The sequence below is a fragment of the Coregonus clupeaformis genome, chromosome 35 (genome assembly GCF_020615455.1).
Source record: "Coregonus clupeaformis isolate EN_2021a chromosome 35, ASM2061545v1, whole genome shotgun sequence".
NCBI lineage: Eukaryota > Metazoa > Chordata > Actinopteri > Salmoniformes > Salmonidae > Coregonus > Coregonus clupeaformis.
In genome coordinates this window covers 36,379,673-36,407,172 of record NC_059226.1, presented here as the reverse complement: position 1 = coordinate 36,407,172, position 27,500 = coordinate 36,379,673, and the positions used below count along the sequence as shown (strand labels likewise).

The 27,500-nt window shown below is 43.2% G+C and overlaps 1 protein-coding gene across 1 annotated transcript in view; it reads right to left on the bottom strand.

Annotated features, from left to right (window-relative positions):
* The window catches only part of sept12 (septin 12), a 155,970-nt gene that overhangs the window by 88,483 nt on the left and 39,987 nt on the right, over positions 1-27,500 (bottom strand). The window contains exon 2 of the mRNA XM_041864378.2: positions 10,044-11,606. Within this exon, the coding sequence (XP_041720312.2) occupies positions 10,044-11,606 (1,563 nt within the window). The remainder of the gene's footprint in view (positions 1-10,043; positions 11,607-27,500) is intronic.

The following is a 27,500-nucleotide window of genomic DNA, read 5'->3' as shown; positions in this document are numbered from 1 at the left end:
TACCAATAGCTCTTTACGGAAGTGAGGTTTGGGGGCCACTCAATAAAATAATTGGGCCGCTTTCTAGTGGTAATGAAAGTACAAATTCAATTCAAGTCTCTAATTTAAAGCACTTCAAACCCAAGAGCTGAGCCCAGAAACGAGCCCTCTCAGTCAGCTGGTGTTGGACCTAACCAACCAAGCTGACACCAGCACTGCTTCAAAATAAATAATTCAAATAAACAAAATCATGAACCAATCAAAGGACTCATATTTACAATATCGGAAAAACTAAACATAATCCCAAAGCCGACTAAATTGCTATCAGGCTCTGAACAAAGAATATGAATTGGCTGATTATCTCTACTCTGTCAGAGATACGAAGCAGAGACAGATCCTTACCAAGTACAGGCTGAGTGACCACCAATTGGCAATAGAAACCGGTAGACATAAAGAAACATGGCTACCCAAAGAGGAGCGTGTATGTGGTCACTGCACAACAAGGGAGGTAGAAACAGAGATGCACTTTCTCCTTTACTGTGATAAATATTCCTCACCAAGAAATGTTATTATTCACATGAAATTACTACATTTATTCCAAATTTTAACTTATTAAACCCAGAGGAAAAACAAAAAACAGTCATGGGCGAAGGAGCAACGGCTCCTCTTGCAGCCAAATATATATTTGCCTGCCATAGCCTGAGGGACACTGAATAATAACATCTGCATAGTAAGCAGTAACTTACTTATTATATTATTATTATTATTATTATTATTACTATTATTATTGTTGTGATTATTATTCTAAATAGTAGTGGTACGGGTAGTAGGGGTGATGGTAATGATAGCAGTTTAATGATGGTGGTGGTAGTAGTAGTAGTAATGATGATGGTAGTAGGGGTGATGGTAATGATAGCAGTTTAATGATGGTGGTAGTAGTAGTAGTAGTAATGATGATGGTAGTTGTAGTACTGATGTAATGGTGAGGATGACAGTGAGTTAGTTAGTTATAAGTTAGTTATAGTTTCATTTTCCATGTTTAGCCTTTTCTATTTATTATATTTCTACGATTGACTGTTACCATTTTATTGTTGTTATTTAAAAAAAAATTTTTTTTATTATTATTATTATTTACTACCATTTTATATTATTATTTGTTATTCTTTATTCTTTTATTACAATGTATATTGTATACATTGTTGCTTTGGCAATATTAACAAGATGTTTTTCATGCCAATAAAGCAGAGAGAGAGAGAGAGAGAGAGAGAGAGAGAGAGAGAGAGAGAGAGAGAGAGAGAGAGAGAGAGAGAGAGAGAGAGAGAGAGAGAGAGAGAGAGAGAGAGAGAGAGAGAGAAAGAGAGAGAGAGATAAGGAGAGGAGAGAGGAGTGATAGTCAAGGGGAGGCAGGTGAAGATGAAGGAGAGCTGAAAAAAATAAAGTCAGAATAGTTAGGGAGAGGAGGAGAGGAGGAGGAGAAGAGAGGAGGAGAGAGGAATTGAGGGGTAAGGAGGCTAGAGAAACAGATGTCTAGGTATGTACACCTAGAAACCAGTGACGGCTGTACTATTTAATTCACTAACAACATTTCATCAACAAATGTAAACTTCAGAAATATAAACCTACATGATTGTCTGGAGTCTTCCACCAGAACATATTTATATAAAGTTATCTTCTGTTCATGCACGATAGAATCAAAAGTCACACTATAATAATGTTTTAAGATGGTCATACCAAGGATCATTGAGCTATTATATTTTGAATTTTAAGACCCCTTGAAGTATCCCCTTGAGAGTCTCACCTTTCCACAGAGGGGCGATATTACAGTTTTTTTACAATCACTTTGGCACTAATTTCAGAACCTTGACGTCATTTTTCAAAACTCTAGACACAAAACTCAAAACGGTCATCACTTGTAACACAGGCTGTCCAATGTTCAAAACATTGCATTGTGCATTCATATCTTTAAAGAAATCTTGCACTTGCACAATCATTGGTTCAAAAAACAAATGTATTGTGAAATACCAATGAAACGTTAATTTAGATCACCCACACACAAGCAACCGATAGTTTCACTGTGTCATTGTTCGTACGATCATTAAATATTGTAGTACAAAATAGGTGATACATGTTTCTTTATGGTACTACATGTAAATACATCCCTGTAAAAGTACTGCAGTAGTAGAGAGAATACTACAGACACAGTAGAATCATTGAACAAAATCTGAAATATATTGATGAAAAACATTACAGTACTGTAAAACATCAAATGCAGTGTTCCTCAACTTGCTTGCTTGTACTGTAAAAAGCAAAACATAGGAGTGATTACTGTACTTCTACATTTTCATCAACTCTGTCTTGTGGTTTTGGCCACAGGTCTCATCTACATCACAATGGATGTTTTCATTAGCCAAACATCTTGGAAAAAACCTTTGGCCATGGCGAATCCAGGCCTGACACTGGTCTGCCGTGATGTCATTGCATGCGTCATCCATGGCCTGGAGAAGAGTGACTTGTTCATGAGGGCGCCTATCATAAACCTTCCATCTCCATGTGGAGAAAAAATTCCTCAATCGGGTTAAGGAAAGGAGAGTATGGGGGGTAAATACAGGGTGGTAAATTGTGCATGGGCCTGAAACCATGCTTGCACCATATGAGCATGGTGGAACCTGACATTATCCCACACAATGACATAGGTCACGCCACCAGCTCTACAGGCCTGATCGAGCTCATCAAGGAAGGTTACAAGGGGACCATAGAAACGGTGTCTGATAAAGAATGATGATGAAATATTACATCCATAGATAACGTAGTCTAATTGGTTCATGCTCCACGCTAATTGGTGACAATGAATCTCGTTACTTTGAAACTTTCATGATCTAAACATGGAATATTGTTTGTCTGTTTCCATACAACTATGCATTAAGAGCAATGCAACAGTTACTTATCATTTTGAGCAGTTGTATCAATTGATAGTTGGATAATTGTAATGAAATGAATAGACACTCATCTGAAATGTAATGTGTGAATTGCCTTTTGAAATAGTAGTACTTTGATGTTAAGTCGTGTCATATTGAACAGGTGACTTTTGTTAAATGAACAAATGATCTTAGTTTTATGTGTATTGTATCCAAGCAATTGAAAAAAGTGTTAGAGTTTTGAAAAATGTGCATTTTGATCAGTGGTTGTGAGTTTTGTGTCTAGATTTTTGAAAAATGACGTCAAGGTTCTGAAATTAGTGCCAAAGTGATTGTAAAAAACTGTAAAATGGGGCTGTAGCAAAACAATCATTTAACAGGGAATATTATCAGCAGCTATTAACTTATTATTTAACTCCACGTGTAAAGACAGCATCCGACAGGATGTCAGCTTTAACAGATGTATTCATTTTCTCTGATTTCGCTGTGTGTGTGTGCGTGTGTGTGCGTGCGTGTGTGTGTGCTTGTGCGTGCGTGCGTGTGTGTGCATGTGTCGTGTGTGTGTGTGTGTGTGCGCGCGCGCGTGCATGTGTGTGCATGTGTGTGTGCGCGTGTGTGTTCGTGCTGCGTATGTGTGTGTGCATGCGTGCGTGTGTGTGTGTCTGTGTGTGTGTGTGTGTGCGCGCGCGTGCGTGTGTGCACGTGCGTGTGTGTGTGTGTCTCTGTGTGTGTGTGTGTGTGTGTGTGTGTGCGCGCGCGTGCGTGTGTGTGTGTGTCTCTGTGTGTGTGTGTGTGTGCGCGTGTGGGCCAGTGTGATCTCCTGCTCTAAGCTAGGTAATACAGCATCAGATAACTGTCCTAATAGTCATTATTCAGGAGGAGAGTAACTAGCTACATCAATAGTCTTACAACAGCTGAAAGAGCCTCCTGTGTCTCTGTGTCTCTGTGTCTCTGTGTCTCTGTGTCTCTGTGTCTCTGTGTCTCTGTGTCTCTGTGTCTCTGTGTCTCCTGTGTCTCTGTGTCTCTGTGTCTCTGTGTCTCTGTGTCTCTGTGTCTCTGTGTCTCTTTGGGGCACAGATTAACAGAATGAAACAGTAATTAGGTCATTTTTAAAAAATCTAGACACAAAACTCACAACCAATGATCAAAATGCACATTTTTCAAAACTCTAACACTTTTTTCAATTGCTTGGATACAATACACATAAAACTAAGATCATTTGTTCATTTAACAAAAGTCACCTGTTCAATATGACACGACTTAACATCAAAGTACTACTGGCTGTTTTGATGTGAGATAAAGATAATTCTGTCCTCATATCCACTACTACCTAATTACTGTTTAATTCTGTTAATCTGGCTCCTCATATCCACTACTACCTAATTACTGTTTAATTCTGTTAATCTGGCTCCTCATATCCACTACTACCTAATTACTGTTTCATTCTGTTAATCTGGCTCCTCATATCCACTACTACCTAATTACTGTTTCATTCTGTTAATCTGGCTCCTCATATCCACTACTACCTAATTACTGTTTCATTCTGTTAATCTGGCTCCTCATATCCACTACTACCTAATTACTGTTTCATTCTGTTAATCTGGCTCCTCATATCCACTACTACCTAATTAGGGGCGGCAGGTAGCTTAGTGGGTAAGAGCGTTGAGCCAGTAACCGAAAGGTCGCTGGTTCTAATCCTCGAGCCGACTAGGTGAAAAATCTGTTGATGTGCCCTTAAGCAAGGCACTTAACCCTAATTGCTCCTGTAAGTCGCTCTGGATAAGAGCGTCTGGTAAATGTAAAAAATGTAATACTGTTTCATTCTGTTAATCTAGCTCATATCCACTACTACCTAATAGTGCACTATGTAGGGAATTGGGTGCCATTTTGGAGGCTGCCTCTGTCTGCAGTAAGAGCTGAGCTGAGGGGAAAACCCAGTGGTTACTGGTTACATTTACATTTTACATTTTAGTCATTTAGCAGACGCTCTTATCCAGAGCGACTTACAGTTAGTGAGTGCATACATTATTTATATTTTTTCATACTGGACCCCCATGGGAATCAAACCCACAACCCTGGCGTTGCAAACGCCATGCTCTACCAACTGAGCTACATCCCTGCCGGCCATTCCCTCCCCTACCCTGGACGACGCTGGGCCAATTGTGCGCCGCCCCATGGGTCTCCCGGTCGTGCCTTAGACCACTGCGCCACTCGGTAGATAGTTAGACTTTAATAGAGTAAAAACATTTCTGTCAGTGTCTCAAACGATTCCGCGGTGCTTCAATGCTTCCAAAACGGAATGATAGAATCCCTCTGAGTTCTCCAAATGACCCAGAAACCACCCTCACCTCCAGTGGGTTTGACGTGAAGAGATTGAGGGGTTTTGTGTTTGTGTGTGTGTGTGTGTCCCACCGGGCTGTGGTGTCAAGGCAGAACAGTGAACCTGTCTGTTTGTTATAACAGGAAGCAGGAAACAGTCAGGAACAGGTCTACACACACACGAGCCAGGAGTGTAACAACTAAAAATACCCCCTCTGAAAAGGTCATAACAAGCCATAAAACACAGGAGGACATAGAAGGATGTGTGTGTGTGTGTGTGTACATGATGAAACCATGTGATGAGAAGTCATTCAGCTGGGTGTGACTCTCTGGTGTGGTGTCAACATCGGTCTGTGATAATGGGTGTAGCTCTTTCCTGCAGTCAAATTACTTACTGGCCTCATGGGTGGAATGTTATTCATATTTGTCATAATTTCATAATTAATCAACATTTTTTATTTTTAAACACAGAAAATCCAGTGTTTCTATGTCAAACGGTTTTGTTATAATTCAGTATTCTGTGATGTATATAAAGTGTAATACTGGGATGCAAACTCAACAATGAATCCATTTCAACTCTGTATCTGACATGGTCCAGGTGTCTTCTTGTTTTAAGGCCATAACCATGTGTGTGAGGTGTTTCATTCAAAGTAGATTTGTTTAAGACTACCAAGAAACACTCTGTGTGACCCTGATTTAGCCCACTGCAGTACAAGGCTAAACACAACAGAAAGAGGGAGAGAGAGAGAGAGAGAGAGAGAGAGAGAGAGAGAGAGAGAGAGAGAGAGAGAGAGAGAGAGAGAGAGAGAGAGAGAGCAGAGAGAGAGAGAGGCAGAGAGAGAGAGAGAGAGAGAGAGAAAGAGAGAGGCAGAGAGAGAGAGAGGAAAGAAGGAGAGAGATAGAAATAGAGAGAGAGATGGAAGGAGAGAAGAAAGCAGTGAAAAGAGAGAGAGAGAGGAAAGAAGGAGAGAAGAGGGAAGAGAGTAGTATCTCTGATAAACACAGCACGAGGTCTTTGTGGAGAGCCTAGAGCACACTACACTCTTAGAAAAAAAGGTGCTATTAAGAATCTAAAAGGGTTCGGCTGTCCCCATTGGATAACCCTTTCGAAGAACCCTTGTTGGTTCCACGTAGAGCAGTTTTGGGTTACATGTACAACCCTTTACACAGAGGGTTCTACATGTAACCCAAAATAGTTCTACCTGGAACAAAAAAGGGTTTTACCTGGAATCAAAAAGGGTTCTCCTGTGGGGACAGCCGAAGAACCCTTTTGGAACCCTTCTTTTCTAAGAACGTAAATATTGGTGAACTTCCATCTAAGACTTACCACCATGTCACTTAACCCTAACCCTCAAATTAAACCAGATGTTATTGGCTGGGTACACATATTCTGCAGACATTATCGCAGGTGCATGTTTCCAGCGCCAACAGTGCAGTAAAACCCAACAATACTCACACATCACCAAACTAAAAAGAAAGGAATGAAGAAATATCAGAGTCTGGAATATAGCGTCTGTGTTGGTATCTAAGCTTTGAGGAAGATCACCACCTACAATCCCATCTAGCCTTCAGCACAGCCATCCACCAATCACCACCTCCCCTTCTGACAGCAGACATACAGTACAGAGACAGGGCTGCAGGGCAGGACCACTAGGGGTAGCACATGGGGATGATACAGCACAGAGACAGGGCTGCAGGGCAGGACCACTAGGGGTAGCACATGGGGATGATACAGCACAGAGACAGGGCTGCAGGGCAGGACCACTAGGGGTAGCACATGGGGATGATACAGCACAGAGACAGGGCTGCAGGGTAGGACCACTAGGGGTAGCACATGGGGATGATACAGTACAGAGACAGGGCTGCAGGGCAGGACCATTAGGGGTAGCACATGAGGATGATACAGTACAGAGACAGGGCTGCAGGGCAGGACCACTAGGGGTAGCACATGGGGATGATACAGCACAGAGACAGGGCTGCAGGGCAGGACCACTAGGGGTAGCACATGGGGATGATACAGCACAGAGACAGGGCTGCAGGGTAGGACCACTAGGGGTAGCACATGGGGATGATACAGTACAGAGACAGGGCTGCAGGGCAGGACCATTAGGGGTAGCACATGAGGATGATACAGCACAGAGACAGGGCTGCAGGGCAGGACCACTAGGGGTAGCACATGGGGATGTGTGAAACATACTCCTCAGCCTTAAGTGTCCCTCTTGCGTAACCTCATTAGCTGGCTTCTGAGGTGGAGCGATCGGCTGTGACGCTTGAGGAGGGTGGTCACGTGTGGTTGTGAGGCAGAGGTCCAGAGTTCACGCCAGATATGGTACTTTTCATAGGCAACATTGTGTGTGTGTGTGTGGTCATCTTTGTGTAAGTCCTCCTTACTCCCCCATCTACCGCTCTTCCCATCAGTCTTCCTTCAAGTCCTCTCTCTCTCTCTCTCTGTCTTTACCTTCCCCTCTCAACATGTTGTCTATTCAGTCAGGCATGGTACACTGACCACCATCTGTCGCACACACAAAGACTCTAACTGTAAAAGCTTGATATCCATCTGTTAAAGCACCCCCAGGAGAGGAGAGAAGAGGAGAGGGGAGAAGTAGAGAAATAGAGGAAGAGGAAGAGATAACATGTTCAATCTGGAAAAGGACTAAACTCTTCAACATGATCGTTTGTCTAAACAGAGGATGTTGTTGTTCTATGAGGGGAGGCTGTGACCCAGTGTGTATTAGTGTGTCTAGGACCACCAGGCCACCGGAACCTGACAGAGTGTTCTATCAGAATCATCCATGTTATGCAGTGGGTGTTATGGAGCTGCACACGTACTTTCCAGGCTAGCCTGTTTTGATCTGGCTCAGAGTTTCCACACTATTAGAAGCACCACTGACCTAACAGCTGTCGTCTCTGTCCTCTGGGACCATGACAGATAGTATAATACTGATGGAGAGGGACCAGCTGAGATGGAATTGAACTAGTAACTCTACAGATACAGGACATAGCACTACCTCCTGTGCCATTAAGATCTGGACCTCATAGTATGGCTACACACGAGTACACACAACGAGGCTTCAATATCAGGGCTGGTTTCTAAAACTTCAGACAGTTATCTATTCATAGGCTGCCTCCCAAATGGCCTCAAATTGATAGAGTCGCAGCAAATGTTCTCATGACACGAAAAACTGCCCAGTTGTGCTGATGATTATAGAATGTTTGTATAAAACAGTCATCTGATGTTGCAAAAACGTTCCTTAAATACATTTAATTTGTTCTTTAAAGGTTCCCAGAATGTTTCATTACGTTGTGAGAACATTGTGTGGACATCACAAAAGATATGTTCCCAAAACACAAAAACTGTCCAGTCTTGGTTCTGGTTGTGTTTGTATGACTAAATACTGTTCAAATATCCTATGAATGAAGTAATGTGCAGATTGTCAACATATTAAGTGTAAAAATATGGTTTTGTTTGTATGATTAAATGCTATTTAAATGTCCTATGAATGTAATTAAAGTGCCATGTGTCTCTATATCACCTACAATACAGTCCTCAGATGAGAATGACCATTAAATCTAGAGAGAAACACAACGGGATGTATTACAATCTGCTTTCTGATGCTTTAAGGAGATACACATTTTGCTAATGTTAGATAAAACCCTAACTAAAACTTAATGGGAATCTTAGCTAATGTTCTGGGAATGTCCCCGGTTTGCTGGGTAGGCATCAGGATAGATAATAACAACAGTAAAATAAATAACAGAGTAGCAGCAGCATATGACGAGGAATGTAAACGGGAGAGCCTCCCCTAGCGGGTCTCAAAACCAGGCCACCAGCACCAATGACGAATGCCCTAACCACTGTCCCAATAAGGGATATCGTATTGGTGCTGGACCAGTTAGGCCCGGTCCAGAAAAAAGCCTAAACCCTCCTCCATAGGCACTTGTGTAGCTCTGAAATAACGTCATAGGTGTAAGCAATAGATTGAACACATGTTTTAAGTAAATCTCAGCTCTGTTAAAAGTACACTCAAGAAAATATTTTATTGATCATAGTGATTCATATCGTTAATATGCCCCACCAACATTAGACAACTATACAGAAAAAGCCCTTCAATTGCTGAAATAAGTAAATAAAATCAATGATGAGATTAGTCAGATTAACTAATACCTGACACGGACATGGTGGCGTAACAGGAAGATCTGAGTACCGTGAACCAAGCGGTTGTGAGTTCAAATCCCAAGTGAGGACATGTTGAATAATAATTACTGTATAAATGAACATGCACAATGTAGTCATGTATGTCAAATATGTTGGTTGAAAAAAACTGTATTTTAAAAGCACTGGGTGTGAGCATAACTAACCAACAGACAAAGAGCTATGAGTGGATCAGTGGTTCACCAATCAGGGCCTTCATTAATTTGTGTATGGACACATCAATGTTCCCATGAAATGTGTCTAGAACGTTAATATCTTAAGTTCTGAGAACACGGCAACCATGTTCTGTATATGTTTGATGGGACGTTGACAGAACATGTTCCTAACCCACTGAACACATGAATAATCTTGAAATGGTGTCTTGGAAACATTCCTTGCACACCATGGGAACATTCCTATGAAAATGTTAGTTAATGACCTATATGGGCGGCAGGTAGCCTAGCGGTTAAGAGCGTTGGGCCAGTAACCGAAAGGTTGATGGTTCGAATTCCGAGCCGACTAGGTGAAAAATCTGCCAATGTGCCCTTGAGCAAGGCACTTAACCCTAATTGCTCCTGTAAGTTGCACTGGATAAGAACATCTGCTAAATGACTAAAATGTCAATGTAAAATGCTTACCTTGCACCCTCTTCAGCCCCTGTCTCTGCACCGCCACAGGTAGAGGTGATGGTGAAGCTGAGGAAACACGCTCCTGACGCATCATCATCATCGGCGGTGGGCTCTCCTTCTTCACCCCGTTGCCAAGGGCAACCCCGCTCAGAACACTGGCAGCGCTTGGAACCCTGGTGGTCGTCATGGCGTCGGGACGGGAGAAGGAAGCGATCCTCTGCAGGATGGAACCCACGCTCTCTCTCTCTGACATCATTTCCTGTGGCTGGGCGTGGCCCAGCGGTGGTTGGGCGTGCTCCAGTGGCGGGGGGGTGGAGGGGATGGAGGGGGCCAGGTGTCCTACCTGAGGTCTGGGGGAGAGCAGGTTGAGCTGGGGGGTCTGGGCGGGAGACAGGGGGACAGGGGACTGGCTCACCTTAGGGACAGGCTTGGCCCCCGGAGGGGAGGTAGGTGGGGGAGAGCGGGGGAGAGAGGGGTTGTTGTTGTGGTGGTTGGCGGGGGGAAGAGGAGTGAGGTCACCGCCGGAACTGTCCAGACTGCTGAGGGAGGGGCTAGCAGAGACAGAGAGGCTACTGGGATAGTGGCCTCTGGGGGGAGGTTTAGGGGGGTCAGAGGAGGGGGGAGGATGGGGGCTGGGCTGGGGCGTCTTCACCCCCACCAGACTGTCTAGATCCAGGGGAAACTTGTTGAGACGCTGGGTCTCTTTGGGTTTGGGCTGGCTCTGGGGCTGGTAGATGTTGTGGTTCTGATTGGGAGAGTAGCAGCCTTCCTTCCCAAAGGAACTGGTGTTATAATGGCGCTGGGATCCACCATTCAAACCCACATTGGCGTTGCCATACCTCACCCCTCCACCTCCAGCCCCCCGCATCACCCTGCCTCCCCCTTCCCCGATCTGGAGGTCCAGACTTGGCATGGATCCGTGGCTGACCCCCCTGGGCTCTGGAGCTCCCAGCACCATGGGCCCCTCCAGCTCAGAGTGAAACACACTCCCATGGGAAGAGACCTTCTTCAGAGCTGGGCTGCCCAGCCCAATCCCCATCCCCAGGCCTGCCCCAGGCTGCTGCCCAGGACGCTGCTCCACCTGTGGGGTAGTGGAGTAGGACAGAGACCCTGGCTTGCCTGGAGGTAACCCTCCTCCTTCTCCTCCACCTCCCTGGATGGAGTACTCCAGACTAGAAGAGGAGCTATGGAGACTATCATTATCACTGCCTGGGCCGGAGAGAGAGGAGGAGAAACCCTTAGGGTTGAACTTGTTCTGGAAGGAAGAGGCCCTGGTGATGCCTCCGGAGCTCCCTCCATTGTTGTTGATGGTGGGTCTGTTCATGGCTCGGTTGAAAGAGAGGCTGGAGACCATGCGGGACTTGAACACAGGGCTCTGGGAAGGGCTGGGGTTGGTACCAAGACTGATCCGGGACCGGAAGGCAGGGGAGCTGTGGTTGGATGTGGGGAACCCTCGACCCTCGTTGGTCTTGTTGAGGAGGGAGGTGGAGGAGAGGGGGGAGGGAACGGGGGAGGAGGGGGAGAACGGAGGAGGCTCGTCCACATCATCGACGTCGAAGGATCTTTTCAAAGCTGTGGAGGAGAGAGAGGGAGATATGGGCAGAGGGAGGGGAGAGAGGTGGAGGGGGGAAGAGGGAGGGAGGGAGGGGGGAGAGGGAGAGGGAGGCAGGGGGAGAGGGAGAGGGAGGGAGGGAGGGGGGAGAGGGAGAGGGGGAAAGAGGGAGGGGGGAGAAAGAGGGAGGGAGAGGGGAGAGTTTAAGTTAGTCAGTAACAGTTGAGTTGAATAGTTATAACATGAGCTTTAATAAAATGAATCCACTTATTAACTGTTCAATCTTATTTAAGTTCGTTTATTTTATCAGGCAAAACCAAGTCAATCCATTGACAGATAAAGATAACTGTTCTTTTGAAGCTAGCAGTAAAATGTCAATCTATATGGCCCAGGCCTGCCAGGACACACACACACACACACACACACACACACACACACACACACACCCCTCCCCCCGTCAGCAGAACCCAGGAGTTAAAGGGACATTTCACCAAGCTCTACAACACTGTATATAGTCATTACTATATTAACAACGTTACGTTCTTTTGTCATAAACATCAAAAATCTCTTCACCACAAGCTAGAATGAGCACATTTTCATTTCACCTGTAGAATCAGGAACTTTCCACTTCCTGTCTATTTGTCTGCTCATAGTGAACCACAAGGTAGATGGGTCGTGCCCACCAACGTGGACTTGAGCTGTGAAAGAACAACACACAGAGTAGCTAGCTAGCTAACGTTACGGCCAGGAGATTATCACAGGGATTTTTAGTCTGAACTGATGGGCAATTCAACCGACGCCAGCTGAGAAGTGATGCGATAATGTTATCATAGATTTTGATAGGATTAATCAGATTAGTTACAACTGGGGTTGGAGTTAAAACCTACAGAAGGGTATCTCTCCATGAACAGGGTTGGAGTTAAAACGTACAGGAGGGTATCTCTCCAGGAACAGGGTTGGAGTTAAAACGTAAAGGAGGGTATCTCTCCAGGAACCGGGTTGGAGTTAAAACGTACAGGAGGGTATCTCTCCAGGAACCGGGTTGGAGTTAAAACGTACAGGAGGGTATCTCTCTATGAGCAGGGTTGAAGTTAAAACATACAGGAACAGGGTTGGAGTTAAAACTTAGAGGAGGGTAGGTCTCCAGGAACAGGGTTGGAGTTAAAACCTACAGGAGGGTATCTCTCTAGGAACAGGGTTGGTGTTAAAACCTACAGGAGGGTAGCTCTCCAGGAACAGGGTTGGAGTTAAAACTTACAGAAGGGTATCTCCAGGAACAGGGTTGGATTTAAATCCTACAGGAGAGTATCTCTCCAGGAACAGGGTTGGGGTAAAACCTACAGGAGGTAATCTTTCCAGGAACTGGGTTGGAGTTAAAACATACAGGAACAGGGTTGGAGTTAAAACTTACAGGAGGATAGCTCTCCAGGAACGGGATTGGCGTTAAAACCTACAGGAGGGTAGGTCTCCAGGAACAGGGTTGGAGTTCAAACTTACAGGAGGGTATCTCCAGTAACAGGGTTGGATTTAAAACCTACAGGAGAGTATCTCTCTAGGAACAGGGTTGGAGTTAAAACTTACAGGAGGGTATCTCCAGGAACAGGGTTGGATTTAAATCCTACAGGAGAGTATCTCTCCAGGAACAGGGTTGGGGTAAAACCTACAGGAGGTAATCTTTCCAGGAACTGGGTTGGAGTTAAAACATACAGGAACATGGTTGGAGTTCAAATTTACAGGAGAGTATCTCTCCAGCAACAGGGTTGGAGTTAAAACCTACAGGAGGATAGCTCTCCAGGAACGGGATTGGCGTTAAAACCTACAGGAGGGTAGCTCTCCAGGAACAGGATTGGCGTTAAAACCTACAGGAGGGTATCTCTCCAAGAACAGGATTGGCGTTAAAACCTACAGGAGGGTATCTCTCCAGGAACAGGATTGGCGTTAAAACCTACAGGAGGGTATCTCTCCAGGAACAGGGTTGGAGTTAAAACCTACAGGAGGGTATCTCTCCAGGAACAGGATTGGCGTTAAAACCTACAGGAGGGTATCTCTCCAGGAACAGGATTGGCGTTAAAACCTACAGGAGGGTATCTCTCCAGGAACAGGATTGGCATTAAAACCTACAGGAGGGTAGCTCTCCAGGAACCGGGTTGGAGTTCAAACCTACAGGTTATTGTTAGCTAATCTCTATTTGTGTATTGGCAGCATGAATATGAATATGATGAATATGTATAAATCGTCTGTTATTCGTTGGTTGGTTCTCAGCTGGCCACATCAAAACACACTAAGATAGCATGTCTAATCTCATCACACAATCAAACAGACAGGTACACACCTTACAGTAGTTTGATGTCACTCCGTTACCCTGTCAGAACTAGTGAATTGCCTGAATGCCTTCTCTGGCAGTGACACATGTTGCATTGTTACAGGGACACTAACTGATACTGCCTGTATGTATGTAAATAACACCATGTTATTCCTTTGTATTTCTACATTGTTACAGTTCTCCTAGTAGAGAACCGGAATATGATAACTAAGCTGGACCAGGCAGAACTAGAAGTATGCAACTTGCAGCTGAAAGTATTGTATTGGTTCCTGGGATTTTTTTATGGAAATGAAAGCGAAACCAGGAATTAGTCTCTCCTGGCTCAGGCTTGTGTTGTAGAACCACCATACAATAAATATTGATATTTTCTATACATTTTCTAAATTTTTCTGCCTGTATGGATGCACAGAATATATTTATATAAACTGTACGGCGCTCTAGCATCAAACTGATGATAGACATTCAGGTATGTCCAAAGAATGTTTATTTGTCAAGGGGAGTGTCCACTAACGCTAACTCAAAAAGAGAGCCGGCTATTCAACAAGAATGTTATATGGTAAAAGTAACATAGAAAAAAATAATGTATGAACAACGTAGTAGAGTCCAGTGTGTCAGAGTGTGTCTCAGACAACTGGTGATCAGCAGATTATGGGAGTGGTGGCCATGATGAAATGGCCATTCATAAAGACACATACAGTAAGAAAATTATGGCTGTCCTCGACCAAGTCTACATATTTTTCCAAATATAGACACATTATATGTGTTTCAATCAAATGTTTTAAACTGTCCGTGTTAATGAAGCTGCAACATAATTACAGCCATTTCTGACTGAAAAGTTCTGTTACCAAAATCCCTAATTTGTTTAGGAAAAACATTCCCTATTCCCTCAACCCTTGGTCTCTTTACGTGACACGTGTATGCATCGCATGCACGTGACCAATAGCGCCTGACCTAGAGCACATCATAATCACATCAATAAATTGGTTATAACAAACTCTGAACATGTGACAGCAAAATGGATGTGACAAATAAACTAGAAATGGGGGAATGTCTACTGGTTGCTCAGGAGGTAAAGGGGAAGTCGGATGTGTTAAATAAATGTGACTAGTTGTGGAAAATACTGGAGTAACAAAAAGAAGGTAAGGCGCGGGCATATTATTATTATATTATATTATATTATTATTAACAACACTAAATCAATTATAAGCGTACCAGAGAGTCCGTTGTAATGTTTTTTTTTGTAAAGCCTTTATTACAGCAAAGACTAAAAAACAGTCGCATTCATTCGTGAATGCAATTTCCCGAAATGGAACGGTTTATTTATTGTTTACGTTAATTGTTCAAGGGTCGCTTTATTTAATTGTAAAACGAAAATGCTTGATTTCATTTCAAATCATGAATGACTCATATGCTGTTTGATGACATGAACGAATGAATGATTGATTGAATCCACTTATTACCTGTTCAATCTTATTTAAGTTTGTTTATTTTATCAGGCAAAACCAAGTCAATCCATTGACAGATAAAGATAACTGTTCTTTTGAAGCTAGCAGTAAAATGTCAATCTGTTTGATGACATGAACGAATGAATGATTGATTGATACAGTAGCCTTTATAAGTATTGAAACACAGGCCTAGGTAAGTGACAGGTTTTAAGACTAAACAGGATGCGCTCTTAGGCCTACAGCTAGATAGATGGTGGTTATAAAAGGCTACTATACAAAGCCTACTAATGATAATGACATTACTTATTATAATAATGCTGATCATAATAATAACAATAAGAAGGAAATCAAGAAAAAGGAGGATTATATAATTTCTCTGACAATTTGGTAAAGCGTAAACAACACTAAATCAATTATAAACAATACCAGAGGCTGTTCTAACGGGGGGGAGTGTAAAGCCTTTATTTCAGCATAGCAAAGTTTAAAAACAGCCGAATTTATGAAATTGCTTTATCCTACATGTTGTGGTTGCATGAGGCTTGGCGCTCACGGAACCAGTAGGCTGTTAAACAAACACTCAAACAGAAGCAGGATCTGTCTTATTTCTATAGATATATATGGATGATTTATAAAGCCAGGCACATTTAACAGTTAGGCTATTGATTACAGACCTAATTAAGTTAGCATTTCCTCTCTCCTCACTTTCCTTAGACAATTAAGGCAAGTGCTGTTTTCTTGTCTCCTAACTCCGCTGCTGCCTCTGCCACAAATGATTTAGGTTGACTGTGGTTGCTGACGTTACACGTTTGCTAACAAGTTACAAACGCGAGGCTTGGCGCATAGCAAGCTAGCAGGCTCTAGGCTAACTAGCCAACTCCAGTCATGTGCTAACATTTGCTGGTAAACCTAGGTTTAGGTGGCTGGTTGTAACGTTAGTAGCTTGCTGATTAGTAACCATATCTATGAGTACGGTTACGTGCACATAATAATATGATTATTGTGGATAGTCAGATTAATATAATAGCTTGTTTAAAACGTTTACATGCTTTGCAAGAAGAACGATTTCCCAAATAATCCTGTTTACATGACACATCTGAAATCAGGCTACCTGATGGGACTTTAATAAATGGAGAAAATCTAATTAAACGTTCTACCACAGCGTCTTTATTATTTTAGCAAAGCCTATTTAATTCTGAATTCGGACATATAAAGTTTGTATGTGAAAACTATTTCTAAGATGCATACTTTCAGTTTTTCTGAACTCACTTCACTCGCGCATAAGAGGGAAGCATGCGCTACCGGTATACCGCTGGAATGCCAACTAAGCCGTTTACATGTCCTAATAATTTGAAAGATTACACAGAAAACCAGGTGTTTTAATCAGCGTATGCTTACTTTGATTTTTACCTTACGCCATGACTATTGCCCTACTCGGCCAACTGCCATAATCAGTTTAATATCTAATTATTAGTGTAAACGTACTCTATGAATAAAAAGAGAATATGTTTTACAATCGAGATACAATAGCTAGCTAGAGCTCCGATTGTAAAACCTGTTCTCTTTTAGTCATAGATATGTCTAGCTGTTTAGCTACCTAACTAGCTACCTAAGTTAGCAAACATAAAAATAACAATTACATTTCCTCCCACTGTAACACAGTAGTATGTCAATTGCTGTACAATATGATCTTGTTGCCATCTGATGCACATTCAAATGTCATAAAAAAATCAACACTGCAGAGCTCCTCCCTGTCCTCTGCCGTGCCCTGATTGTATTACTGCTGATGATATCTGGAAATGTGCATGTACACCCTGGCCCATCTACTGTTGCTAGCCCCAATTCTGACTTGTGCTCTGATATCTGTTTCACTGATTTCTGCTCTCGTAAAAGCCTGGGTTTTCTGCACGTTAACACTAGAATCTTATTATCTAAAATGTATCAATTGAAAGTGTGGGTTCACAGCTCCAGTCCAAATGTGTTGGTCATTACTGAGACGTGGTTAAGAAAGAGTGTTTTGAACACTAATGTTAACCTTTCTGGTTATAACCTTTTTCGGCAAGACAGATCTTCCAAAGGTGGTGGAGTAGCAATCTTTACCAGGGAACACCTTCAGTGCTCGGTTGTCTCCACCAAGTCTGTCCCCAAACAATTTGATTTTCTGGTTTTATGCATTAAACATTCAAATAGCTCTTTGTTGACTGTTGCTGGGTGTTATCGTCCACCATTAGCACCGGCCTGTACCCTACCTGCCCTAAGCTCTCTCCTGGCCCCTTACACTAAGTCTGAATTTGTCCTGCTAGGTGACCTAAACTGGGACATGCTTAAACCAGTCCTAAAGCAACGGGACTCCCTAAATCCTCCTCAGATTATTACCAATCCTACAAGGTATGACTCCAAACACCCAGAAAAGGCTACTCTCCTTGATGTTATCCTCACAAATAATCCTGATAGGTATCAGTCTGGTGTTTTCTGTAATGACCTTAGTGATCACTATTTTACAGCCTGTGTTCGTAATGGCTGCTCAGTGAAACGACCTGTTCTGATTTGTCATAGATGCTTGCTAAAAAACTTGAATGAGCAAGCCTTCCTTCATGACCTGGCCTCTGTAAATTGGTATAGAACCAGCTTGATCCCCTCTGTCGAAGATGCTTGGACCTTCCTTTTTGATATTTTCAGTGGTATTGTTAACAAACATGCCCCCATAAAGAAAATGAGAATTTTAAAACAGGTTCAGCCCCTGGTTCGACCGTGATCTGGCAGAGTTACTCCACCTCAAGAATTCCATTTGGCGAAAGGCTCGGCACACGCATACTCAGGCTGACTGGCTGCCGTTCAGGCAAATGAGAAATATGTGCACTCAGGCTATTCAGAATGCCAAAGTTAGTTACTTTAAGGAGCAGTTCTCTCTCTGTGGGTCTAACCCCAAGAAGTTCTGGAAAACAGTTAAAGACCTGGAGAATAAACCCTCCTCCTCATAGCTGCCCATGTCCCTTAATGTTGATGATGTGGTTGTTACTGACAAGGAGCACATGGCTGAGCTCTTTAATCACCACTTCAAGTCAGGATTCCAATTTGACTCAGCCATGCCTCCTTGCCCGTCCAACATTTCCTAATCTCCCACCCCTTCTAATGCGACTAGCCCCGATGCTCCTCCCTCTTTTTCCCCTGCCCCGCTACAAAGTTTCTCCCTGCAGGCAGTCACTGAGTCCGAGGTGCTAAAGGAGCTCCTTAAACTCGACCCCAAAAAAACATCAGGGTCAGATGGTTTAGATCCTTTCTTCGGTAAGGTTGCAGCCCCTATCATCACCAAGCCTGTCTCTGACCTTTTTAACCTGTCTCTCCTCTCTGGGGAGGTTCCCATTGCTTGGTAGGCAGCCACGGTACGTCCTTTATTTAAAGGGGGAGATCAAGCTGATCCTAACTGTTATAGGCCTATTTCTATTTTGCCCTGTTTATCAAAAGTGTTGGAAAAACTTGTCAATAATCAACTGACTGGCTTTCTTGGTGTCTATAGTATTCTCTCTGGTACGCAATCTGGTTTCCGCTCAGGTTATGGATGTGTCACTGCAACCTTAAAGGTCTTAAATGATGTCACCATTGCCCTTGATTCTAAGCAATGTTGTGCTGCTATTTATATTGACTTGGCCAAAGCTTTTGATACGGTAGACCGTTCCATTCTAGTGGGCCGGCTAAGGAGTATTGGTGTCTCTGAGGGGTCTTTGGCCTGGTTTGCAAACTACCTCTCTCAAAGAGTGCAGTGTATAAAGTCAGAACATCTGCTGTCTCAGCAACTGCCTGTCACCAAGGGAGTACCCCAAGGCTTGATCCTAAGCCCCACGCTCTTCTCAATTTACATCAACAACATAGATCAGGCAGTAGGAATCTCTCTCATCCATGTATATGCAGATGATACAGTCTTACACTCAGTTGGCCCCTCCCTGGATTTTGTGTTAAACGCTCTACACTAAAGCTTTCTTAGTGTCCAACTAGCTTTCTCTGCCCTTAACCTTGTTCTGAACACCTCCAAAACAAAGGTCATGTGATTTGGTAAGAAGAATGCCCCTCTCCCCACCGGTGTGATTACTACCTCTGAGGGTTTAGAGCTTGAGGTAGTCACCTCATCCAAGTCCTTGGGAGTATGGCTAGACGGTACACTGTCCTTCTCTCAGCACATATCAAAGCTACAGGCTAAGGTTAAATCTAGACTTGGTTTCCTCTATCGTAATTGCTCCTCTTTCGCCCCAGCTGCCGAACTAACCCTGATTCAGATGAACATCCCCAGATACCTGAATGATCTGTATACGTTGGAGCTGCGTGCCGGCTCCAGTGTGGTGGGCTGGGACATCCCCGTCACCTACGGGGTGCTGCCCCCACCCAGAGAGATCCACACTGCTGTGGTCTACACAGAGAAGACCTCCAAGAAGTACCGTCTGGTCATCTATGGGGGTATGAGCGGCTGTCGACTGGGAGATTTGTGGGTCCTAGATATAGGTGAGTTATTGGTCGATTTCCTGCCGTCTAGAAGATCAAATCAAGTTCATTTGTCATATGCACAGGATACACGTGGTGTACATGGTACAATTAAATGCTTACTTGCAGGTTGCATTCAGGATTTTTTCTGTATCAAAATGGAGCATAGGTGGTAGGCGTGTCAATGGGCACACAGCTGGATTTTAGAGAACATTTCAGATGACCCCATCTTGGCGGTGTAGAGAACTTTTTGAATATTTAAGCCAATTTCCTGCAATTCTACACATTTCTCCATGGAGCTGAGAGATTGTTTCAGTTTTAAAGGTAATTTCCTGCGATTTTTACAGTGCCTTCAGAAGGTATTCATACCCCTGGACTTCTTCCACATTTTGCTTTGTTAACGTCTGAATTAAAAATGAATTAAATTGATATTTTTCTCAACCATACACACACAATATCCCATAATGACAAAGTGATAACATGTTTTTAGAAATGTTTGCACATTTTTTGAAAATGAAATACAGTAACATCTAAAAAATAAACATAAATGAAACACATGGTTGAATTTCACCATCTAGCCAGTTAAGAGAACATAAACAAAATGCTCCATGGTCGAATTCATGTTGATGACAGGAATCACTTGAAGCCATTGCGCTCTGGTCAGTTCTTTCAGTTTTGACAAGATAATTTTTTGTGGCGTCTGCCTCCCCTTTCAGAAAAGGCCGTCTTGGGGGAGGGACGGGGCCTGATCAGGAAGCACCGCCCCACACCGAGTTGTAGTCTTTCTGAGAATAAAATGTTTTTGTCAACTTGTACATTTATCCATGAATCCGCCGAAGGGGAACCTCACTGAAAGACGTTCAATGGCTCTTTAGAACACGGACAACCATATCTACATGCATACAATGATCAGTATAACATAGAGGCTTCTAGAGTGATCAGTATAACATAGAGGCTTCTAGAGTGATCAGTATAATATAGAGGCTTCTAGTGTGATCAGTATAACATAGAGGCTTCTAGAGTGATCAGTATAATATAGAGGCTTCTAGAGTGATCAGTATAATATAGAGGCTTCTAGTGTGATCAGTATAATATAGAGGCTTCTAGAGTGATCAGTATAATATAGAGGCTTCTAGTGTGATCAGTATAATATAGAGGCTTCTAGCGTGATAAGTATAATATAGAGGCTTCGCAAAACGCCACAAAGCAGGACTACATTTATTTTCAGATTCCCCCCTCTCTCAATACACCGGATGTCATCATAGGGTGTATCGTTCGGCACACGAAGCCCAGACCCGTCCTCCAATTATGTGTGAAACACATCTCACTGACTTAGAAATGCCTCGGACATGATGAAAACAAACCCAGATTCCCCCAGGGTGAAATTTCCCTTTAACCTGGCAGTAGTGATTTGGGCTATCTTTACAGGGTGATGTCATGAGGCCTCAAAGAGAGATCAAACAGTAGGTCTGTAATTACGGCCTGGACACTAACAATGGCTCTGTCTGGAGACACACAGACACAGACGAAGACACCCACACACACACACACACACACACACACACACACACACACACACACACACACACACACACACACACACACACACACACACACACACACACACACACACACACACACACACACACACACACACACACACGAGCCCATCCTCTGTTAACACTATATGGTCTGGTCTCTATGGACTGGTAGGGTTTCCAGAAGGATCTGGTCTCTATGGACTGGAGAAGATCTTCTCTATGGACTGGTAGGGTTTCCAGAAGGATCTGGTCTCTATGGACTGGTAGGGTTTCCAGAAGGATCTGGTCTCTATGGACTGGTAGGGTTTCCAGAAGGATCTGGTCTCTATGGACTGGTAGGGTTTCCAGAAGGATCTGGTCTCTATGGACTGGTAGGGTTTCAGAGGACTGGATGATTAGGACGGAGGCAGAAGATTGTTTGACTGCCTATGGACTGGTAGGGTTTCCAGAAGGATCTGGTCTCTATGGACTGGTAGGGTTTCCAGAAGGATCTGGTCTCTATGGACTGGTAGGGTTTCCAGAAGGATCTGGTCTCTATGGACTGGTAGGGTTTCCAGAAGGATTTGGGATGTGCTTTTGTCAGATGTATTGATGTAGATGTATTGTGACAGAGAGAAAGATACATGTTCTAGCTACATAGTAAGTGTGTGTGTGTGTGTGTGTGTGTGTGTGTCATGTTTTTCTAGGTGGTCTGGTCCTGTTGACAAGCTGATGGAATTTAAGAAGAGGTTATCTTACCACTCATAACAAGCAACACACACACACACACACACAGCTGATATAGGCTAATACAACATGGACAGTCTTCAAAGCAGAGCAGTTAGGGATCATGAAAGCACCAGAGAAGAAGAGTTTACTTTACACTCTCATTTGCATCTCTCGGTCTGAACCAAATGTGCCGATTTAACACACAACCGCTAGATAGGGCATTTCCATGTAAAAGGACCCATGAGCACCAAAATGTGAAATTCATAGGAGCATGCCAAATTGGGTGTGAAATGAAAGCTAAGAGTCTATATTTTAAAGAAATTAAGGCATATATACATTTTTCAACGATTTTTTATCCTAACAATTTGGAATAAGCAAAGGCTTTGCTTTCTGGTCAAACAGATGGAAAAAAAGGTCTTAGAAAACATCTACCAGGAAAAGTCTTAAAAACCCACTTTAAGATATGTTCTAATTTCTCTCCCTCATCAGGAGGGGGGATTATGACATTTACATTTTAGTAGACGCTCTTATCCAGAGCAATTAACGTTAAGTGCCTTGCTCAAGGGCACATCGACAGATTTTTCACCTAGTCGGCGATTAGAACCAGCAACCTTTCGGTTACTGGCACAACGCTCTTAAGCTACCTGCCGCCCTAGAAAGTAAAGGTTGACCTACCGATTAGTTATGGAGGGTTTACTGATATCAACTTTGTTTATTAATTATTAAGTGATTAAAACCGGTAATTCTGGTACCAAATCGGTAACGGAATTACCGAAACATCTGTAACGGAATTACTTCAATTGAATTGGCTACAATGGGAAATCATAGTAGTCACCTGCTACACCCTTCCACTTGCATGTTCAGCTCATAACTGTTCTTTTTTCTCTGTCTGTCAGCTGGTGGTCAAAGCAAGACCGTGAAAACAGTCTGACACCTATCAACATTTACTGTAACAAGCATCCTCACCCACTGAGCACCGACCGACACCGGACATCGATGGACGTTGAAAAGTTGTTGAAATTTGGTCAGTCGAAATCTGAACCAATCATAGGCGTCTATGTTTCACAAGTTTGGACAGTTCAGTACAGTACAGGTCAATATATTACAGTGGAGATCAGTACAGTACAGAACACTAGAGTAGAGTACAGTATAATGTACTGAACTGTACTGTACTCCACTCTACTGTTCTGTTCTGTACTGTACTCCACTCTACTGTTCTGTTCTGTACTGTACTCCACTCTACTGTTCTGTTCTGTACTGTACTGTACTGTACTCCACTCTACTGTTCTGTTCTGTACTGTACTCCACTCTACTCTACTGTTCTGTTCTGTTCTGTACTGTACTCCACTCTACTGTTCTGTTCTGTACTGTACTCCACTCTACTCTACTGTTCTGTACTGTACTGTACTCCACTCTACTGTTCTGTTCTGAACTGTACTGTACTCCACTCTACTGTTCTGTTCTGTTCTGTACTGTACTCCACTCTACTGTTGTGTTCTGTTCTGTACTGTACTCCACTCTACTGTACTGTTCTGTACTGTACTCCACTCTACTCTACTGTTCTGTTCTGTTCTGTACTGTACTCCACTCTACTGTTCTGTTCTGTACTGTACTCCACTCTACTCTACTGTTCTGTTCTGTTCTGTTCTGTACTGTACTCCACTCTACTGTTCTGTTCTGTACTGTACTCCACTCTACTCTACTGTTCTGTACTGTACTGTACTCCACTCTACTGTTCTGTTCTGAACTGTACTGTACTCCACTCTACTGTTCTGTTCTGTTCTGTACTGTACTCCACTCTACTGTTGTGTTCTGTACTGAACTGTACTCCACTCTACTGTTCTGTTCTGTTCTCTTCTGTACTACACTCTACTGTTCTGTTCTGTACTGAACCGTACTCCACTCTACGATTCTGTTCTGTACTGAACTGTACTCCACTCTACTCTACTGTTCTGTTCTGTACTGAACTGTACTCCACTCTACTGTTCTGTTATGTACTATACTCCACTCTACTCTACTATTCTGTTCTGTACTGAACTGTACTCCACTCTACTGTTCTGTTCTGTACTGAACTGTACTCCACTCTACTGTTCTGTTCTGTTCTGTACTGTACTCCACTCTACTGTTCTGTTCTGTACTGTACTGTACTCCACTCTACTGTTCTGTTCTGTACTGTTCTGTACTGTACTCCACTATACTCTATTATTCTGTTCTGTACTGAACTGTACTCCACTCGACTGTTCTGTTCTGTACTGAACTGTACTCCACTCTACTGTTCTGCTCTGTTCTGTACTGTACTCCACTCTACTGTTCTGTTCTGTACTGTACTCCACTCTACTCTACTGTTCTGTTCTGTACTGAACTGTACTCCACTCTACTGTTCTGTTCTGTACTGTACTCCACTCTACTCTACTGTTCTGTTCTGTACTGTACTCCACTCTACTGTTCTGTTCTGTACTGTACTCCACTCTACTCTACTGTTCTGTTCTGAACTGTACTCCACTCTACTGTTCTGTTCTGTTCTGTTCTGTACTGTACTCCACTCCACTCTACTGTTCTGTTCTGTACTGTACTCCACTCCACTCTACTGTTCTGTACTGTTCTGTACTACACTCTACTGTTCTGTACTGTACTGTACTCCACTCTACTGTTCTGTTCTGTACTGTACTCCACTCTACTGTTCTGTTCTGTACTGTACTCCATTCTACTCTACTGTTCTGTTCTGTACTGTACTCCACTCTAGTGTTCTGTTCTGTACTGTACTCCACTCTACTCTACTGTTCTGTTCTGTACTGTACTCCACTCTACTCTACTGTTCTGTTCTGTACTGTACTCCACTCTACTGTTCTGTTCTGTACTGTACTCCACTCTACTCTACAATTCTGTTCTGTACTGTACTCCACTCTACTGTTCTGTTCTGTACTGTACTCCACTTTACTGTTCTGTTCTGTTCTGTACTGTACTCCACTCTACTGTTCTGTTCTGTTCTGTTCTGTACTCCACTCTACTGTACTGTTCTGTTCTGTTCTGTTCTGTACTGTACTCAACTCTACTCTACTGTTCTGTTCTGTACTGTACTCCACTCTACTGTTCTGTTCTGTTCAGTACTCCACTCTACTGTTCTGTTCTGTTCTGTTCTCTACTGTACTGTACTCCACTCCACTCCACTCCACTCTACTGTTCTGTTCTGTTCTGTTCTGTACTGTACTCCACTCCACTCCACTCTACTGTTCTGTACTGTTCTGTACTACACTCTACTGTTCTGTACTTTACTCCACTCTACTGTTCTGTTCTGTTCTGTACTCCACTCTACTGTTCTGTACTGTTCTGAACTGTACTCCACTCTACTGTTCTGTTCTGTTCTGTTCTGTACTCTACTCTACTCTACTGTTCTGTTCTGTTCTGTACTCCACTCTACTGTTCTGTTCTGTTCTGTTCTGTTCTGTACTCCACTCTACTGTTCTGTACTGTTCTGAACTGTACTCCACTCTACTGTTCTGTTCTGTACTGTACTCCACTCTACTGTTCTGTTCTGTTCTGTACTGTACTCCACTCTACTGTGCTGTTCTGTTCTGTACTGTACTCCACTCTACTGTTCTGTTCTGTTCTGTACTCCACTCTACTGTTCTGTTCTTTTCTGTACTGTACTCCACTCTACTGTTCTGTTCTGAACTGTACTCCACTCTACTGTTCTGTACTGTACTCCACTCTACTGTGCTGTTCTGTTCTGTACTGTACTCCACTCTACTGTTCTGTTCTGTACTGTACTCCACTCTACTGTTCTGTTCTGTACTGTACTCCACTCTACTCTACTGTTCTGTTTTGTACTGTACTCCACTCTACTGTTCTGTTCTGTACTGTACTCCACTCTACTCTACTGTTCTGTACTGAACTGTACTCCACTCTACTGTTCTGTTCTGTTCTGTTCTGTACTGTACTCCACTCCACTCCACTCTACTGTTCTGTTCTGTTCTGTTCTGTACTGTACTCCACTCCACTCCACTCCACTCCACTCCACTCCACTCTACTGTTCTGTTCTGTTCTGTTCTGTACTGTACTCCACTCCACTCCACTCCACTCTACTGTTCTGTACTGTTCTGTACTACACTCTACTGTTCTGTACTGTACTCCACTCTACTGTTCTGTTCTGTACAACACTCTACTGTTCTGTACTGTTCTGAACTGTACTCCACTCTACTGTTCTGTTCTGTTCTGTACTGTACTCCACTCTACTGTTCTGTTCTGTTCTGTACTCCACTCTACTGTTCTGTACTGTTCTGAACTGTACTCCACTCTACTGTTCTGTTCTGTACTGTACTCCACTCTACTCTACTGTTCTGTACTGAACTGTACTCCACTCTACTGTTCTGTTCTGTTCTGTTCTGTACTCCACTCCACTCCACTCCACTCTACTGTTCTGTTCTGTTCTGTACTCCACTCCACTCCACTCTACTGTTCTGTACTGTTCTGTACTACACTCTACTGTTCTGTTCTGTACTGTACTCTACTCTACTGTTCTGTTCTGTACTGTACTCCACTCTACTGTTCTGTTCTGTTCTGTACTGTACTCCACTCTACTCTACTGTTCTGTTCTGTACTGTACTCCACTCTACTGTTCTGTTCTGTACTGTACTCCACTCTACTGTTCTGTTCTGTTCTGTACTGTACTCCACTCTACTGTTCTGTTCTGTTCTGTACTCCACTCTACTGTTATGTTCTGTACTGTACTGTACTCCACTCTACTCTACTGTTCTGTTCTGTACTGTACTCCACTCTACTGTTCTGTTCTGTTCTGTACTGTACTCCACTCTACTGTTCTGTTCTGTTCTGTACTCCACTCTACTGTTCTGTTCTGTTCTGTTCTGTACTGTACTCCACTCCACTCCACTCTACTGTTCTGTTCTGTTCTGTTCTGTACTGTACTCCACTCCACTCCACTCCACTCTACTGTTCTGTACTGTTCTGTACTACACTCTACTGTTCTGTACTGTACTCCACTCTACTGTTCTGTTCTGTTCTGTACTCCACTCTACTGTTCTGTACTGTTCTGAAATGTACTCTACTCTACTGTTCTGTTCTGTTCTGTACTGTACTCCACTCTACTGTTCTGTTCTGTACTCCACTCTACTGTTCTGTTCTGTTCTGTTCTGTACTCCACTCTACTGTTCTGTACTGTTCTGAACTGTACTCCACTCTACTGTTCTGTTCTGTTCTGTACTGTACTCCACTCTACTGTTCTGTTCTGTTCTGTACTCCACTCTACTGTTCTGTTCTGTTCTGTACTGTACTCCACTCTACTGTTCTGTTCTGTTCTGTACTCCACTCTACTGTTCTGTTCTGTTCTGTACTGTACTCCACTCTACTGTTCTGTTCTGTTCTGTACTCCACTCTACTGTTCTGTTCTGTTCTGTACTGTACTCCACTCTA